Source organism: Acomys russatus, chromosome 25 (genome assembly GCF_903995435.1).
Source record: "Acomys russatus chromosome 25, mAcoRus1.1, whole genome shotgun sequence".
In the NCBI taxonomy this organism is placed as follows: Eukaryota; Metazoa; Chordata; class Mammalia; order Rodentia; family Muridae; genus Acomys; species Acomys russatus.
Window position 1 is genome coordinate 10,643,064 of NC_067161.1, and position 18,628 is coordinate 10,661,691.

At 49.9% G+C, this 18,628-nt stretch overlaps 1 protein-coding gene and 1 non-coding gene across 2 annotated transcripts; both read right to left on the bottom strand.

Annotated features, from left to right (window-relative positions):
• Positions 1 to 2,407: 2,407 nt before the first annotated feature.
• Positions 2,408 to 7,783, bottom strand: Znf213 (zinc finger protein 213). Its single transcript, XM_051167878.1, has 5 exons — positions 7,246 to 7,783; positions 4,127 to 4,244; positions 3,847 to 3,917; positions 3,605 to 3,764; positions 2,408 to 3,100 (listed from the first exon to the last, which is right to left on the bottom strand). Exons 1-5 carry the CDS (start codon positions 7,642 to 7,644, stop codon positions 2,436 to 2,438), a joined length of 1,413 nt encoding a protein of 470 aa, XP_051023835.1. The 5' UTR covers positions 7,645 to 7,783; the 3' UTR covers positions 2,408 to 2,435.
• Trnat-ugu (transfer RNA threonine (anticodon UGU)) lies at positions 5,542 to 5,614 on the bottom strand. Its single transcript has one exon. It is a non-coding gene; the product is annotated as a tRNA-Thr (tRNA).
• Positions 7,784 to 18,628: the final 10,845 nt, after the last annotated feature.

The window sequence follows — 18,628 nt, forward strand, 5'->3', positions numbered from 1 at the left end:
CAAGACCACAAGGGCACACCCTACAGCACCCCTCTGGGCATCCAGCCGTTCCCGGAACAAACTCAGTTCCTCAAGGAAGCTCTAGGAGAAAGAGGCAAAGTCTTGTGAGGCCCCAGCTAAAAGTGAGTGTTGTAACTGAGGGCTGAGGGTTATGGGGCAAAAGCTCACCTGGACCGGGACCTCCCTCTTCTCACAGATTTCAAAGCCCAGAGCCTGGGACACACCATCCAGGGCAGCAACTGCAGTGGCAGACACCCCAGGACTGCTAAGTATCAAGGCTACCCTTGAGCCCTGCACATTGTATTTTCCCTGGGGAAGGAAAGCCAGAGCTGGGCTGAGCTGGGGCCCAGCTGAGTGTTGGGAATGGGCAGGGCATTTCACAGGTAGAGCATCTCACTACCTTTCTCCCCAGGTTGTCACAAGCATCCAGCAGCTGTGCAGACGCCTGTAGGGTCCCAGACACCAGGAAGGCCATGGGAACCAGCTGGGGCTTCCTCCAAGGCCAGAGCTTATTTCCTGGCTGTGGTTCCCAGTCCTGGAGCCTGACCCTTGCTCTCTTCTACACACATTGCTGCCTATCAACTGCTTATGACCCAGTCTGGACTATGTCCCTCCTTAGAACCCTGGGCTCCGCTCCCCCACCTCTGCTCCCTTCTCTGGCTCTGGCTGATGACTTCACAACTGGCATTTGCATGTCCCCACCTGAGCCATGGGCCCTGAGCTCAACTCTATTCTTAGCCCTTGGCCCACGCTCCTATCTGATCTTGTTACACCTGAGTGTCTCCCCCAGGAGGGAGCTGCCAGCACTAAAACAGCCCTTGTACTGTCCCCAGCATCTTTTCCACCCTCTTCTCCTTCACGCAACTGTGCACAAAACCCATGCACACCATAGTGCAGAGCTTAAGAGGCAGGAATAGCTAGCTGAGTGGAACCTGCTTGGTCAACAGTATGACCTTGGTTGCTTCCTGTGGGAAACGGAGACCGTTGAGACCACAAGATAGATGCACTAACCTGGGAGCTGGCAGAGGAGGAAACCTGGAGACCAAGGCTAGCACAGACGCATGAGTCAATAAAGGGCAGGAACATCTTGTATCTATCTACCCCTAAGCGAGGCCCCTCAAGGCTGCCAAATGAACCAAGATCTGCAGGAGTCACTGAAGGAGTGCCTGGCCCCGACCAACTCGGTGTCAGCCCAGCTTGTACTAGGAAGAGGAGGTGGGATGCCGAGGGCTGGGAATAACCCTGGACTCCTTTTGGCTGACCAAGCCTTCTGACAGCGTCACGCACACATGGGGCCATGCTGAGTTCTGCATCCCACCGAGCAGCAGGCCTGTCCCCTCAGTCAGTCAGTCAGTCAGTCCCACCTTAGCCTCTTGCTCATTTCACCACTGAGAGCAGAGGAGGCCCTGACAAAGACTCCAAGTCATGTTTGCTCCCCACTCCCCACCCCAAACCATGACTGCACAGACACAGGAGTGAGATCAGGGATTGCAGGTCCAGGATGTGGCTCCCCCTGGTGACTGCACACACCATGAACCATCAGTGTGACCAAGCCAAAAGCTACATCCATCCGCTAACTCAGAACGACAGCCTGGAGGAAACATTCCATGTTTATTCAAACTCTTCTGAAGCCCACTGGGCTGCACCCTTCTGGAGGGTCCATGGTCTGTTCCTGTTAATGTGAATCTGCACACAACGCAGATTAAAAACACGGTACAGTGCTTGCAGAGGCAGCTACAAAGTGCTGATGGAGTGCTAGTGTTAAGGACAACAAAAGCCACACCTCTGGAGGAGGAGCCACTACCTCCACTAACCTCCAGATGGCAGGCAAGTACTTCTCTAGGGCTCAGAGCAGGACAACTGCAGAGCTCCCTGGGGTCAGGGCATGACAGAGTGGTCATGGGTTGGAATCATGGAGAGTGAGGGGGCAGTGAAGGCCAGGAAGCCGCTGTGACGCAACCCAGCCGGTGTGAGCCCACGGTCCTTGCCAAAGCTGAGATCTAGCAGCCCTCTCAGGATGGAGGCCGGTCCCCACTGGAAGGCACAAGTAGGCAGGGCAGAGGGCTGGGCCAGACTGCTGGGGTTACACAAGAAAGTAAGAAACAAAGAGCCTCTAGCCAAGCAAGGCTTAAGGGTCCTAGGGAGAAGTCCGATGTCCTGCCCAAGGCCTCAGACTACCTCATACTCAGCTGGAAACTGAAGCTCCAGAAATCAAATGGAAGAGAAATCCAGAGCAGGAAGGGGAGAGACAACGTGGCAGCATCCTGCAAGCACACAGGCCAGTTCAGAGTGGGGGGTAGGGCAGGCCTTGGGTCCCTTCGACAGGCTGGCAGGGTCACAGGTGGGTGGATTTCTCCAGTGAGAAGAAAGGAAGAGATTCTGCGAGAGTTACAGCAAGCTCCCGCTTGCTAGACTGCTCAGGTCCCACTGGCGGCTCACCCCACAGGCTGGGCCATCTTGGCGTGCAGGCTCTGGTGTGCAATGAGGTGTGCACGCTGCTTGAAGCTCTTGTCACACTCGCCACAGCCGAAGGGCCGCTCGCCAGTGTGTACACGCCGGTGGTCCAGCAGGTAGGAACGCAGCGAGAAGCTCTTGCCGCACTCGGGGCAGCCGAAGGGCTTCTCGCCTGTGTGTATGCGCTGGTGGTCGGCCAGGTATGCGCTGCGGCTGAAGCTCTTGCCACACTCAGAACAAGAGAAGGGCTTCTCGCCCGTGTGCACGCCCTGGTGGCGCACCAGGTCCGAAGAGCTACGGAAGCGCTTGTCACATTCAGGGCACTTGTGTGGCTTCTCACCTGTGTGCGTGCGCTGATGCCGGGCTAAGTCTGAGCCCCAGCGGAAGCGCTTCCCACATTGCCCGCAGCTGTGCGGCTTCTCAGTCACTAAGTCCCCAAACTGGCGCCTTCGAGTGGGTGGTCGCCCCCGACGTGCCACTACCAGCCGGCCCAGGGCAGTCCTTGGTGGGTCCTCACTCTCCCAGACCCCCGTCTCAGCCTCTTCGGGATTCCAGGACATAGTCACTTGACAGTCGGCCTGCCCCAACAATGCCGTCATGGCTTCCTCGGCAGGAGCTCTCTCGACCTGGCTTTTGGGTCCCATACCTGCAAGGAGAGATATCTCTTTTTAGTCCCCCTTGATTCTGGTATGGGAAGAGATTTGATGAAAGGCGAAATCTCGCTGGCTGTGGGAAGGGAGAGACTCCATGGCCACTCACAGAGTGCTGCCAGTTAAGTTAGACAAATGGTGAGAAAGGGCCTGCTTTGGTGTGACTTCAAATAGTAGGGTACAACTAGGGCTCTTGGCTTTAAGCATTTCTGTGACTGACATGATCCGTCAACCTCACTGGGTCTCAGGATTTTGTCTGGGGGCAAATACTCCTATGTACCAGATTGAGAGTTGACTGAAAAACTGCCCTTCCAAGCCCTCAGCATAGAGCTAGCACAGAGCCGGCACATGGAGAGCACTGGTCAGTGGTCACTGGTCGCATAACTCACAGGGAACTTGAATATCCTAGGAAGCTGTTGAGGAGACTCAGGAGAAGCTCGGAAGAAAAAGCAGGATCCCAGCACAACGGGTGGGGTGGGGGAGCCCACAGATGTGCTTACCGAGGGCAGCATTCTGGGACTTCTCTCTCTTCATGTCCCAGAAGAGGTCCCTCTGGGCAGGGTCCAGGGAGCCCCATTCTTCTCGGGAAAAATAGAAAGGGATGTCTGCCAGTGCCTCGGGGTTTTGGAATGGGGAAGTATGCTCAGGTCTCCCAGGCAGCTGTGAGTGGGAACAGGAGGGGTCAAATTATATGTTCAACAGCACCAAGCTCTCTGAGAGGACAAAGGGACCGCTAACTCACGTGAACTGTGGGGGTAGAGCAGACATCCAACATCTCTCCTGTCCGTCCCTCTTTAAGAACAGGAAGCTGGGCTGAAGGAAAGGAACAGAGCTGCATACAGGCAGAGGTCAAGGCCTGACACCAATGGCCTCATCTACACTTGTACGTGTGCACACACCAAATGTGTGCACACATGTGCTCGTGTGACTGAGCTTCCCTGTGCCTGTCACCCTCAGGGCAATTCTAGAGAAGGGATCTAGCCCCTGGGTAGCCATACTGCTAACTGGAGAGTCTTACTCACCATGACTGTGCTGCTCATGGGGTGAAGGCAGCTGCTTCTGCACTCTTGCCTTCTGGGAAGGCCCCGTGGCTAGGAGTCCCTGGACTGACGCCTTAGGCTTCACCTCAGAGGTCTCATCCTGTGCAGGAACCACAATATGCCCATTAGCACAGAGACCAGCTTGGAGGTGGGGGAATAGCTCAATTTAATCCTGGGAAGAAGAAATGGGACACACCTGTCAGAAGGCAGAGGGTTGGGAAGGGGGAGGGTTGCCCAGAAAAAGAAAAAGACATCAGTGTTGCAGGATATTTGATCCCATTGTGAACCCCCATTGTGAACTGTAAAACCCTGTTTCTTGTTTGGTGTGGTTCAGCCCTAACACACATTTAATCCAAGAACTTTCTGTTTATTGCAAACAGAACACACCTTTAGTCCAAGAGCTTTCTGTACACACGATTTAATAAAGTTAATCCTAGGTCAACAGGTGGAGCAAGAAACCAGCTGACAGGGATTAAAAAGGAGGGACTTTGAGATCGGCCCTCTCTGCCTCCCTAGTGCTGGGATTAAAGGCAGGCGTGTGCTACCACGCCTAACTTGGCTTTTAGTTTTTTGGCCCTTTCCTCCTGAGCTGTCAGCTGAGCTAGTGAGCTTTTTGGGTTTTCCTCTGGGATGTGAGCTGAGTAGGAAGGCCAGCTGGATGCTTTCTCTGCCTCTCTGAGCTAGCAGGCTTTCACCCCAGCAACTGGCTCCTGAGTCGTTATTGGTAAAATCAAACATTTGGATTTTCACATTTTTTTTTCCAAGACAGGGCTTCTCTGTTTAGCCCTGGCTGTCCTAGAGTCACTCTGGAACTCATAGAGATCCACCTGCCTCTACTTCCTGAGTGCTGGGATTAAAATTGTGCACCACCAAAAAAAAAAAAAAAAAAAGTTGTGCACCACCATGCCTGGCTCCAGAATTTCATTTAAAAAAAAAAAAAAGATTTTTTTTTTTTTTTTTTTTTAAAAAGATACACAGTGCTCTGCTTGCATGTACATGTGCAGGCCAGAAGAGGGCATCAGATCACATTATAGATGGTTGTGAGTCACCATGTGGTTGCTGGGAATTGAACTCAGGATCTCTGGAAGAGCAGTCAGTGCTCTTAACCTCTGAGCCATCTCTACAGCCCAGATTTTCAATTTTTTAAAAACACACACCAGCAAATGTTTTGAAGGACACTTCATGATCAAGAGTCAAGAACCAGTCCCCCAAAAAGGCCAGAATCATAGCCACTTGGCAAGGGAGGAATGGGGGAGAGGGCCCTCCTGCCAAGGGCAGAATCTCACACCTAGCTGCTCATTAGCATGTTGTCCCTAGATTTCCCAGAGTCAAGAGCTCAAGACAGCAGGGTACCCTCAGAGGGCTCTCAGCTCTTAGCCTGCACAAAATGAACATGTAGGCCCCAGTGAGATTTGAACTCACAACCCCTGGTTTACAAGACCAGTGCCCTAACCCCTAAGCTATACAGCCAGCCACACAGTACATGCTTTTAATCCCAAAACTCAGGAGGCAGAGGCGGGTGGATCACTGTGGGATCACTGTGAGATCGAGGCCAGCCTGGTCTACAAAGTGAGTCCAGAACAGGCAAGGCTACACAGAGAAACCCTATCTCGAAGAACAAAACATTTCTGAACTCACTTGGGAGACAGAGGCAGGCAGATCTCTGTGAGTTCAAGGTCAGCCTGGTTCCAGAAGACCCAGGGCTACAGAGAGAAACCTGTCTCAAAACAAAACAAAACAGAACAAAGCTGAAACCAAAAGACAAAAAAACAAAAAAGCTAAACCAAAAACACCTTTCTTGACCATAACCACTTTAAATCAATGAGCTCATGAAAAACAGACATTTACTTAAGACTTGTGGGCCCTTGTCTGCAGGCGGAGGAGATGCTCCCTTCCGGTAAGCTTCATGCTCGGACATAGGTGAGAGGTGAGCAGACCCCTCTGTTGATAACAACCCACCAGACCCAAATGTGTTAAAAAGATAGTTCCTTGAGCCGGATGTGGTGGCGCACGCCTTTAATCCCAGCACTCGGGAGGCAGAGGCAGGCGGATCGCTGTGAGTTCGAGGCCAGCCCGGTCTACAAAGTGAGTCCAGGATGGCCAAGGCTACACAGAGAAACCCTGTCTCAAAAAACCAAAAAAAAAAAGATAGTTCCTTGCAGATCCTAACCCACATAAAAGGTGTCAAAAGCTGTTTCTTTGAAGAAAAACATATCAAAGGTGCCCTGGAGACAACCTCCCCCAGACAAGCATCCTGGGAGTGTTGTCTCCTGCTATTCAAGTAAGCTTAGTTTTAAAACCCAGAGGCTGGAAGGTTTGGGAGCGCACTCCCCATTTCTCCCACATAGCTGTCTCCCTTTGTCTTTCTTTTATCATTAAGCTTAGTGAACTAAAATCTAGTACTTTGACTCTTGATTTTTTATTTTAATTAAGCACGGTCTGGCCTTTCACAAGCCAGAAGCTCCCTTTCCCCTCTGGAAGGGACACAGATTTTATTGTCTTAACCCAGTGCACAGATTGTATTGCCAGCCCTCCCTCCTTGCCCGGAAGGCCTTCTTCCTGACTAGTTCTCAGGACAGAACCTTCTTCAGCTATCATCCAGAAGGCTGAAGAAAACTCTGTGACCAGATTCTCAGGCCAGCCTCTTGGAGAAAGGAACATACACTGCTAATCAGATGCTATTGAACCAGCGTTACTCGATACCTCCTTCTCTCAGAACCTCCTATATTAAGAAGCCCAGCTGTCTGGGATCCTCCCGCCTTGTGATTACTCCATAGGTATTTTCTACTCACAAGATAAAGCCTAAAGATCCCTCCCTAACGAAGCTAATCACACCCCCAGGAGACCACAGGATCTGCTCAAAACAACAGCCTCCAGCCAGGGCCAATGATTGGGAGCCTCAGAAAGCCGCTTAGCCAGATGCAGACGTCCACAACCAATAGCCTTGGATTACTGACAAAGACTCATCTCTCAGAAAAGTGACACATGTTACATTGAGTTTTGTGTGTGCTTTCCTTGACTTGGAGTTTCCCCTGTATCCTGAGCTTCCTAGAGTCGCCAAAAAGGAGATGCCTCCAGGACGTGGAAGGGACCTCTCTCACCTGCGGCCAGGCTTTCAGTGCCTGGTTCTGTAAGTCCTCCACCAAAGCGACAGCTTCCTCGCCACTCCCAAGGTTCTGTCTCTGCACCTGGGCTTGGATCTCCCCCGGCAGCACAGCCAGGAACTGCTCCAACACCAGCAGTTCCAGGATCTGCTCCTTGCTGTGCAGCTCGGGCCGCAGCCATCGGCAGCAGAGCTCCCAGAGCTGGCTGAAGGCTTCGTGCGGTCCACCCACATCCCGGTAGCAGAACTGACGGAACCGCTGGCGGCAGGCTTCCGTATCCCTGCCGTCCGCCTGCTGGGCAGGAACCTGTTCCCAGGAGCAATCCTCCACCTTCACAATCCGAAGTCCTTCCTCCTCCCCAGGAGGAGGGTCCTGGGGCTCCTGGACGGAAGCCATTTCCCTAGCCTAAGGCTCGGGACTGGTTAGCCTTAGCTTGAGGCTCCAGAGCTGATCCTTTCAGCCTCCCAGCTGTGACAGCTGGGCTGGCATCAGGGCACACAAGCCTACGGAAAGAGCAAAAGAAGAGTATTTGAGGAAGAGCGGAATACACCAGTCTGGAGGGAAGGCTAGGGACTCTGGCTCCTGCCTACTCTGTGCCTCTGAAGCCTCTTTAGGCTTCCCTGGACCGGGACTCTGTGTAACTGTCTGCTGGCAATGCAGACTTGCGCTCCTTCAGCACCACCTCTGACACCCCGAATCTGGGCTTTTCATGGCCCATTTGACACCAAACCTAATCTCACTCACTTGGAAGCACCAGCTCGCCCACTGAAATGAGCATATTTTCATCTTCGTATGTGTCAACTTTCCACACTGAACAGAAGAAATAAGTCTGTTTATGTAGCCTGTAAAGATTCCCTGAGCCAACTGGGGGGGGAGGGGGTTCAGTTCTTTTTGTTTTGTTTTTGTTTTTTGAGACAGGATTTCTCTGTGTAGCCTTGGCTGTCCTGGACTCACTTTGTAGACCAGGCTGGCTTCGAACTCACAGTGATCCACCTGCCTCTGCCTCCCAATGCTGGGATTAAAGGGGGGCTCAGTTCTTAGGGTGCTTGCCTAGCAGAAATGATCTCCAGCACTACCTTAAACTGGGCGGGGTGGTACATACTTGTACTCCCAGCACTCGGTGTTGAAGGAAGGATGAGAAATTCAAGGTCATCTTCAGCTACATGGACAGTCTGAAGCTAGCCTAGGATACAGGAGACTCGTGTGTGTGTGTGTGTGTGTGTGTGTGTGTGTGTGTAAACCACTGAGAGCTGCTCAGAGGTTAAGAGCATTTGTTTCTCTTACAGAGGACCCAGGTTTGGTTTGCAGCACCCACATGGTGGCTCACAACTGTCTGTAATTCCAGGGGAACCAACCCCCTCTTCTGACTTCCTCAGGCAACAATTCTGCAGACGGTGCACATGTATCTAATGCATGTAAAACATTCACACACATATAATAAAACAACTAAATCTAAAGAAAACATTTTAAATCTTTGAGCTATTCTTGTTTTTCAAGACAGGGTTTCTCTGAGTAGCCTTGGCTGGCCTGGAACTCACTCTGTAGACCAGGCTGGTCTCGAACTCAGAGATCTTCTTGCCTCTGCCTCCTAAATGCTGGGAGGCATGTGCCACTCAGCGGTGTCAGCTATTCTTAAGGTATGCCTTAGTATGCATGTTTCAATTGTAAAATTTCACTGGATATAGTGATGATGCATGGTGGTGCATTTTTGTAGTTCCAGAACCGTAGGGACCAAGGCAGGAGTGCCCAAAGTTAGAGAGCAGCCTGGGCTATAAAGCAAAACTGTCTCAAAGAAATTACAATTATTGTGTTTAATTACAAATGCTGTCTCAAGTCCCTCTACTGATAGGCCATGCTGTTCTTTTTCTAAAATTTGAAAACCTTCCTATTTATGGGGCTGAGCAGATGGCTCTGTGGCTAAGAGGTCCCAGATTCTATTTCCAGAATCAACATGGAGCCTCGCAACCATCTGTAATTCCAGTTCCAGGATTATCCGACAGCCGCAGCTGACCTTCTTGCACACCGCATGCATGTGGCGCACTTACATACATGAAAGCAAACACTCAAGGCACATAAAATAAAAATCTTTGTTTAAAAAAAAAAAAAAAGCTTATAAATTCCAGAAACATCTTCCTCCAGGTAAGCGGTGGTATCAGAGGCCTCAGGACACTACATACAAATGTACGGCATGTATTTGTATTTTTATGTTGGTGCTACTTCACAACAGTCTCAAAAATGTGATTTGGATTTTTCTCCTTTTTTTTTTTTCCCCCAACAGTCTAATTAGCATGAACATCATAGTTTAAAAAATTGGAGGGGGATGTTAATCTATCAATGTGTCTTTTGAGTCACTGATAATCTGATATGTGATGGTGTCATTTTTTCCCCTGGGTTTCTACTTAAATTTGTTATCTTCGGAATCGACAAGTGCTTGATGTGTGTTTTACACAAATGAGCAAACCACTTTGGCTTCTGCGTTTTTCACCTAGCAACTTTTCTTCCTTAGCGAACCTCTAAGCTTCCGCAGGACAGGGGTCCTCCAAGTTTAATCAACCAACCCGAGCGACGCATTCGGGCGGTTTCCAATTCTTCTCCGCTACCACAAGCACTTGATTTAGGTTTCTCTTCAAAAAGCCTTCTGCCTCATCCTCCAGTCACCGAGAAGGTGTCCTCAGGGAGGGGCCGGACTCACCAGGGTCGCTCGGCAGGACGTGGGAAAAGGGGGACAGTCCCAGCAGCCTGGCGAGGCGCTGCTGCCCGCGGACCCCGCTGCCCAGAGCCGGACTGCGCCTCGGGGGCCGAATCCGCAGTAGCCCACCTGCACGAAACGCCGGTCCCGCCCCCAGGCCACACCGCCCTGTCCGCCCAGGTGCTCAGAGCTTCCCCACCAGCTCCTGGGGCCGGAAGTTCGCGCAGGGATCGCTGGGAAAAACAACTGGCGCATGCGCGGGGTAACCGTTTGGAAATTCTACTACTAGCCAGAACGCTGTTAGTCCTGATGGACAGCCAAGGAACAAAGGCAACTCCGAAGGCTGGCCAGTCTGGGAAACGCTGGCGCTAGAGATTTGGGAGAAGTCTCATTTTCTCACTCTGGGTCGCACTTCGCCTAAGTCAGGTCTTTCGGAGATCTCGGACTTCCTGGAAAATGCAATCTAATCAGAGCGGAACCTCCCTTCTGGGCAGTTATTTCCTGTCCTCCTACTGAACTGAGGCGCGGGAGTGCTGATGTCTGGACGTGTGTTGAGCATTGTTGCAATCTGTTAAATCACTATTGGTAAATTCACTTTACTTTGTAAACATTCTTTGTAAGTGTTGTAGCCCTGAAGGGCGTAGTGCCCTGGCAGTCAGGAGCCAAGGAATACCTGAAAGTCAAACCACAAGACAGACCTCACAAAAGAGATTTATTGGGAGGGGGGAAGCACAGGAGGATGGCTGACGTGAGCTTGGAAGAGCTCTGGGATTGGGGAGATTTTTTTCTTGTAGGGCGGGGCCTACCCACTTGCCCACCTCTGAGCTAGGAATGACCTTTGGGGCTCTTAGAGAAGCCTGTGGGCTGGCCTGGGCCTGGCCGCCTTCCTGCCTTGAGGATTTATGAAGTATACAAAGTTTACAAAAGCCGGGCGGTGGTGGCGCTCGCCTTTAATCCCGGCACTCGGGAGGCAGGTGGATAACTGTGAAGGTTGGTATCTTCCCTCATCAGTCTGTTTATTTGTTTGGTCTGTTTGTTTTGAAACAAGGTCTTACTCTGCAGTCCTCTGTGTGTGTACAATGCTCTTGATGGCCACGCCCTCACTTCCTCCTGCTCTGCATTTGTTTTCTAAGGCTCGTCGTGTCTTGATCACACTCAAACTATTCAGTGTACAGACACTAGTTGTATCATTAAGTGGCCATGTCATAAGTTCAGGAGAGCACCCCTATTTAACAACTGGCTCCACATAAAGACAATCTCACTCTAGGACTCAAGATAGAAATAAAAAAATGCTTGTGGAGCCGAGCAGTGGTGGCGCACGCCTTTAATCCCAGCACTCAGGAGGCAGAGGCAGGCGGATCGCTGGGAGTTCGAGGCCAGCCTGTCTACAAAGTGAGTCCAGGACAGCCATGTCTCAAAAAATAAAAAAATAAAAATAAAAATAAATGCTTGTGGAGATGCCTCACAAGAATTCTTTCCTGCAGTACTCCTACTCAGAAACAGCTGGAAGTCAGCTAAACCCACAGTTACAGTTACTGGATATTGGCTACAGCGGTGTGGTGCAGAAACAGAAAAGTTCATCCTACTGGTCCGAGTGCACGGGTGAGGCAGCACCAGTTCCCCAGTATCCACCGCTTCCATGGCTCATGCTTGTAGTCTTGAACAGGAAACCTCAAAGCTACAAGGTGGGGAAAAGCAAGGAAAGCACACCTCCGTCCACTGAGCATACTCTAAGGGCCTCGCGTCGCGCATGTTGTTCCATGTAGATCCTTTCCTCAGAGCTAGACACATAGACAGCAGAATGATGCTGTCTATGCAGAGAAGAAAATCATGGCAGAGAGGTAAAGTGCTGTGCCACACAGCTAACATGCAGCGGGTCTGGCAATCCAACCGGCTCTCTCACTGGGTTTTACTGCCGTAAAATACACATAGCATACAGGTATCTGTGATTGTGTGAGTGTATGGGATGTGTGTGGGCATCCTCAGAAGCCTGGCGAAAGTGTTGGATCCCTTGGACTGGAGTCACAGGTGACTGTGAGCTGCCTGGCATAGGTGCAGGGAACTGAACTTGGGTTTTTGTGTTTTTTTTTTTAAGATTTATTTATTATTTTGTACACAATGTTCTGCCTGCATGTACACCAGCAGGTCAGAAGAGGGCATCAGATTACATCATAGATAGTTGTGAGCCACCATGTGGGTGCTGGGAATTGAACTCATGACCTCTGGAAGAACAGTCAGAGCTCTTAACCACTGAGCCATCTCTCCAGGCCCCTGAGCTTGGGTCTTTTATAACAGCAGCAGGTGCTTTTAACAACTGAACCATCTCTCCTCTCCCTTGACCATCTTTAAATGAATAGTTCATTAAAATTAAGTGTCCTAGGCCAGGTGGTGGTAGCACACGCCTTTAATCCCAGCACTTGGGAGGCAGAGGCAGGCAAATCTCTGAGTTCGAGGTCAGCTTGGTCTACTGAGTGAGTTCCAGGACAGCCAAGGCTACAATGTGAACCCTGTCTCGATAGATAGATAGATAGATAGATAGATAGATAGATAGATAGCCTTGACATTATTGTGTGACTATTACTATCTTCAGAACACTTTTTCAACTTGGAAAATCTAAACACTGTCTTAGTTATATTTTCTGTGATAAAATACCATAGGCATAAACAATTTGGAGAAGGAAGAGTTTATTTCAGCTTAGAATTCTCAGGTCAAGTTCCATTGCTGAGGGAAGTTAGGGCAAGAATTCTATAACAGCACAGGGTCCTGGAGGCAGGAGCTGATGCCGAGGCCATGGAAGGGTGCTGCCTCCTGACTTGTTCCTCGTGGCTTGCTCAGCCTTGTTTGTTTGTTTGTTTGTTTGTTTGTTTTTGAGACAGGATTTGTCTGTGTACCCTTAGCTGTCCCGGACTCACTTTGTAGACCAGGCTGGCCTCAAACTCAAATGATCTGACTGCCTCTGCCTCCCTGAATGCTGGGATTAAAGGCATGAGCTACCACACCTGGCTTCAGCCTGTTTTCTTATAGCACTTGAGACCACCAGCCTGAGGGTGGTACCATCCACAGTAAGCCGAGCCCTTCCTTATGTAGCAATCCAGAAACTCATGGGGTGGAGAGCATTTTCTCAATTTAGATTCACTCTTCCTTTAAAATAACTCAAGCTTGTGTTAAGTTGACATAAAATTATCCTTGGGCATGGTTGAATACTACCTCCAGGATCCTCTGCTAAAAACCACCATACTTTTCTTGGTCTGGTTTGGGATTTCTGTTCATTTGGTTTTTTTGTTTTTTTAATTTAAAGTTGTGTTGGTATCTGTGTGTGTCTGCTACATTGTATGTGGTGCCAGAGGAACAAGAGAGGGCAAGGGATCCCTGATGCTGGTGTAATGGGTAATTGTAAGCTGCCCAGCTCGGATGCTGGGAACCTAACTGAGGTCCTTGGGAAGCACTCGTAACTGATTAGGCAATTCCCCAGCCCCGGCTGCTAGGCAGTCTTGGAGACAGCGTCTCAAGTAGCCCAGGCTGGCCTCAGGTTTACTTTGTAACTAAGTGTCTTAGTTATTTGTCTATTGCAATGAGAACCCTCCATGACGAAGGCAACTTATAAGAGAAGTATTTAATTTGAGGGCTTACACTTCCAAAGAGTTAGAGGACGGGACAGTTGCAGCAGACAGGCAAGCATGGTGCTGGAGCAGTAGGTGAGGTCACACTCAGGTCCAGCAGGAGGAGGCAGAGGGAGCTAACTGGGAATGGTCCTCTGGAAGCACCTTTTTTTTTTTTTTTAAAGATTTACTTATTTGTTATTTATACAGTATCTGCCTGCCTGTATGCCTGCATGCCAGAAGAGGGCACCAGATCTCATCATAGATGGTTGTGAGCCACCACGTGGTTGCTGGGAATTGAACTGAAGACCTTTGGAAGAACAGCCAGTGCTCTTAACCTCCTAGCCATGTCTCCAGCCCCTCTGGAGGCACTCTTAGCCAATGAGCCATTTCCTTAGCCCCAGTTGGAGCCTTAAAAGCTAGTTTTTTGGGGGGTTTGATTTGTTTATTTTAGATTTTATGTCTATTTGGGGGGTATGCGTGGTGATCAGAGAACAACCTTTTGAAGGGTCAGTTCTCTCTGTTCCTTATGTGGGTCCTGGGGATAGAGCTCTTAGGTTTGACAGCGAGCGCCCTTACCTGCTAAGCTACCTCACCAGCCCATCTTTTGAATTTTTTTCTTTGAATTGATAATTTATTCACAAGGTTCCAGATGTCAAACACTTGTGGTGACATCTTCTGTTTTAGTCGCCCCTTGCCCACATCTCCTTCCTGGAAACAAACAATCCACTGCACAGACACTTTACACATGTACAAAACATACTTAAGTGGCTCCTTTTTGCTCTGTCCTATGCCTTGTAGGTTTTGGTTTTTAATTAGTGTCAGTGTGTGTGTGCATGCAAGAATGTGTGTGTTACACATGTGAGTGCAAGTGTGCTGTGCAAACATAAATATAAAATAAAGTAAGTAAGGACTGAAAATGCCTCTTGTTGTCCATCAGAAAGCCAGACAACTCGGGAAGGGAACAGACCCGGCATGGTCTGGGGGAGCTAGGCTTCTCGTGGGTGCCGTGGAGAGGTAAGTATTTTCTTCATCCATGTCCTCCAAGCCTGATCACAGTGATGCTTGAGAGTCATGGAATTTGTCTGACTTCAAGTCTAGGCACCTCCTCAGAGGCTTTCAGGGTCCTGGGTCTGTGCCATTATGTCATCTGTGCGGAGCCTCGGCCCTCTGGTTCTCTGCAGGTAGGGAGTCTACAGTTGCTTCCTGTAGTCTGAACTGCCCCAATATCGACTTGAAAGAAGATTCAGGTACCCAGGTTTCCACATCCTCTGATGTAGGTTCTCCTGCTTCCAAGCAGGACTTCCGGATTGCCACCCCCCCCCCCCCCCAAATCCTTGCTGCCACCAGCAAATGGCCTATTGCCTGGGTTGAGAAAAGAAAACATTTGTTTATTCCACAAACTGGATACCCAAGTAAATAACGCAACATCATAAACAGGGCCCAAGTGCTGCCCCAGCCTCTTGTATGCTGCCTGACACACATACACTATAAGACTGCCATCAGATCAGGCGACAGCCATGAGGCTTGCCAGGAACCTTCATTCGGGTTTTGTGTTGCCCCTTGATGAGGATGACATGCCAGTTCCCTCTGTAGCTGCCCAGAGGGCCCGGGCTGGACTGATTCTCAGAAACTTGAGTCTGATGCCCGGGCCACGTTAGGGATCTTCAGGAGAGCACCGAGCCCAGAAAGGACTCCATCTTCCAAATCCAGAACCTTAGAACTCCGGGGAGTGGGAAAGCCTAGAGGGAACGAAAGAGTGACCCCATGGTGGTGAGCCTGCCTCTCCAACAACAAATGGCCCAGGAGGAGCAGGGACACACTTACATCCCAGACTGGGCCAGACCCGAGATGCTAGGAAACCTTAGCAACTTCTAGGTTTAGGGTCCCTGCACAACACTGGCAGTTAGAGCCTAGGGGGTGCAGAGACTCGTGTCCTCAAAACCATCAGAAGCATTCAAAGACCCTCCAGCTCTGTGCGGCTGCTCAACACCTTTAACCAGCTTGTCCTGCAGCCTTGGATCACCTGCCTATCTTGTCCTTAAATGTCCCGGGATTCTAGCTCAATCCTCTGCATTGTATTGGGGCCTGAAGCCTAATGGTCACCCTAGCTCTTCCCTGTCCAGCCGTCTGAGAAGACTTCTGAATCACCCACTCCCTCCACACCTCCTTGCCTGCCACACCCCTAGAACGCTAACAGGCTCCCAGTGAGATTTATCCTTCTGCAACGAGGGCCACGGGCCACATCAGGAACTTGGGTCACACGAAACCAGTGCGCATTCTCACGCCATCCTTCAAAGCTTCCTGTATTCATTCATAAAAGCCCATACCCACCACAACGCTGCCCCCCACCCCCGGCCAGCTGTGGATTGCACATCTTTCATCTCTGTCCCGGTTTTTAAGAGCCAAGCCCCGTCTCTAAGGACTTCTTGTAAAGGCCACACAAGGCATAAGCTGTTCAAAAACTATTGTTAGTTCTTTTTTCTTTTTGTTTTGTTTTCCACCGACCTAAAGGGGGTGTGGGGGGCCCAAAAATAGAATTCACTTTAATGCCAGTGAGCAATCGCCCCCCCCCCACACACACACCGTCTGCTTCCTCCCTCCACCGCCCCCGCCTCTGGACGAGACCACACCTTCCACAGTAGCTGAATAAAGGCCGGTGTTGGAGAGGATGCAGAAGGGTTGCAGGAGGCACTGAAATAAAGAGGCTACTGAGGAGCCACCGCAGCCGCAGCCGCTCCAACTCCGAGAAGTCGCATTGGCGGTAGCTGGTTGTACCAGCTCTGCAGGCCGCGGCCACAAGGTGGTAGCGTCGGCTTCGCTCTCGCGCAGCCCAGGGCTAGCAGCAGCCTAGCTTCAGGGCTGAGTATCTACTCGGGGTGAAAAAGCCTTCTAGAGACCTTGTGTCTGTGTCGTCTGACCTATTAGAGATTTTTGAAAGCCTTAAAAAAAAAAAAAAAAGAAAAGAAAAAGAAAAAGAAAGAAACAGTTGTGGCCGGGCGTTGTGGCCCACACCTTTAGTCCCAGCACTCGGGAGGCAGAGGCAGAAGGCCTATAAAGTCAGTGAGTCCAGGACAGCCAAGGCTACACAGAGAGATCCTGTCTCGAAAAACCAAATTTGGTCAGTTGGAGGTGGCGCACACCTTTTATCCCAGCACTTGGAGGCAGAGGCAGGCGGATCTCTGTGAGTTTGAAGCCAGCCTGATCTACAGGAAGAGAATTAGTTCTAAGACAGCCAGGGCTACACAAAAAAACCATGTCTGGAAAACAAAACAGAACAAGACAGCAACAACAAAATGTGTGTATAGGTCAGGGTGATTAGCAGTTCTGTAGGAGACTCTGAGGCAGGTGGGGCCTGGTGCCAGCCTCTCCCGGACGCCTTCATTTCCAAAGTCCCAGATGCTTCTCCATCCAGACAATTCTGTAGGCTCATAACTCTACTTTCATTACCACCCACCTAAGTAAATGCTGCCCAGGTGGGGAAGGATCCAGGGACATAAAAAGTCGGCTCAAGATTCTAATTACATTTCACTGGAAGCATTCTCCCCAACAGGAGTGTGAGCCCAAGCACAACTCAGATGACCGGAGAGAAAATGAAATTACAGCGGGTCTCTGCCTTTAGGGGCCTTTGGTGACACAAGAATGTGAACCAGATAAACAGATTGTAATGCCTGGGGTTTTTTAAAAACAGAATTCAGGGTTGCAGAGATAGCTCAGGCCCAGTGAGAGATCCTATCTCTATCTCAAAAACTGCTAACACACACACACACACACACACACACACACACACACACACACACACGGCATGCGTACACACACACAGAGGCAAAAATTACAACTGCAACCACTGAAAGAACCCCTTATTTGGGCCATGCATATGAAATCAGAAGAAATGAGGATTGTCCCTTGGATTTTTTTTCCCTACTGTGTTTAATCACACTGGCTCAGCTAAGAACATCGATCCATAAACTACATACAGCTAGAGGGCCAAGGTCAAACCAATGTGTGCTTGGTTTTGGTGAGCGTGTTTTGGGCTTCTTGTTGTGATTGCTTGTTTTTTTTTAATTTATTTTTTTTAATTTTTTTAATTAATTTATTCTTGTTACATCTCAATGTTTATCCCATCCCTTGTATCCTCCCATTCTTCCCTCCCCCCCATTTTCCCATTATTCCCCTCCCCTATGACTGTTCCTGAGGGGGATTACCTCCCCCTGTATATGCTCATAGGGTATCAAGTCTCTTCTTGGCAACCTGCTGTCCTTCCTCTGAGTGCCACCAGGTCTCCCCCTTCAAGGGACATGGTCAAATGTGAGGCACCAGAGTACGTGAGAAAGTCATATCCCACTCTCCACTCAACTGTGGAGAATGTTCTGACCATTGGCTAGATCTGGGTAGGGGCTTAAAATTTGCCGCCTGTATTGTCCTTGGCTGGTGCCTTAGTTTGAGCGGGACCCCTGGGCCCAAATCTGCCTATCATATTGTTCTACTTGTAGGTTTGTGATTGCTTGTTTTAAGATTTAAAAACACAGCCGGGCGTGGTGGTGCACGCCTTTAATCCCAGCACTCGGGAGGCAGAGGCAGGTGGATCGCTGTGAGTTCAAAGCCAGCCTGGTCTACAAAGTGAGTCCAGGATGGCCAAGGCTACACAGAGAAAACCCTGTCTCGAAAAACCAAAAAAAAAAAAAAAAAAAAAAAAGATTTTAAAACACTTTTTTTTTTTTTTCTTTTTTAGATAGGGGTCTCCTTTGTAGTCCTGGGTGGCCTGGAACTTACCATGTAGACCAGGCTGTCCTGGAACTCACAGAGATCCAGCTCCTCAGCCTCCTGAGTGTTGGGATTAAAGGTGCGCGCCACGTGCCCAGCCACTTTGTCATTTTTTCCCCATAAGTCATATTTTAATGAACACACGATCATTTTACTTGGCGTCACCTATGAGTTCGTTCTGAAGCAGCCGTTGAGCAGTATGTCAGCCAGCATGGCTGTCCCCTCCTTTAGGGTGACTCTCGAGTGCACAGGTTTTGTTCTGTTGCAGTTTGTACTGATGTAGATGTCTGTACAACAACACAGAGGGTGCTCTCAGGGCTACACAGAC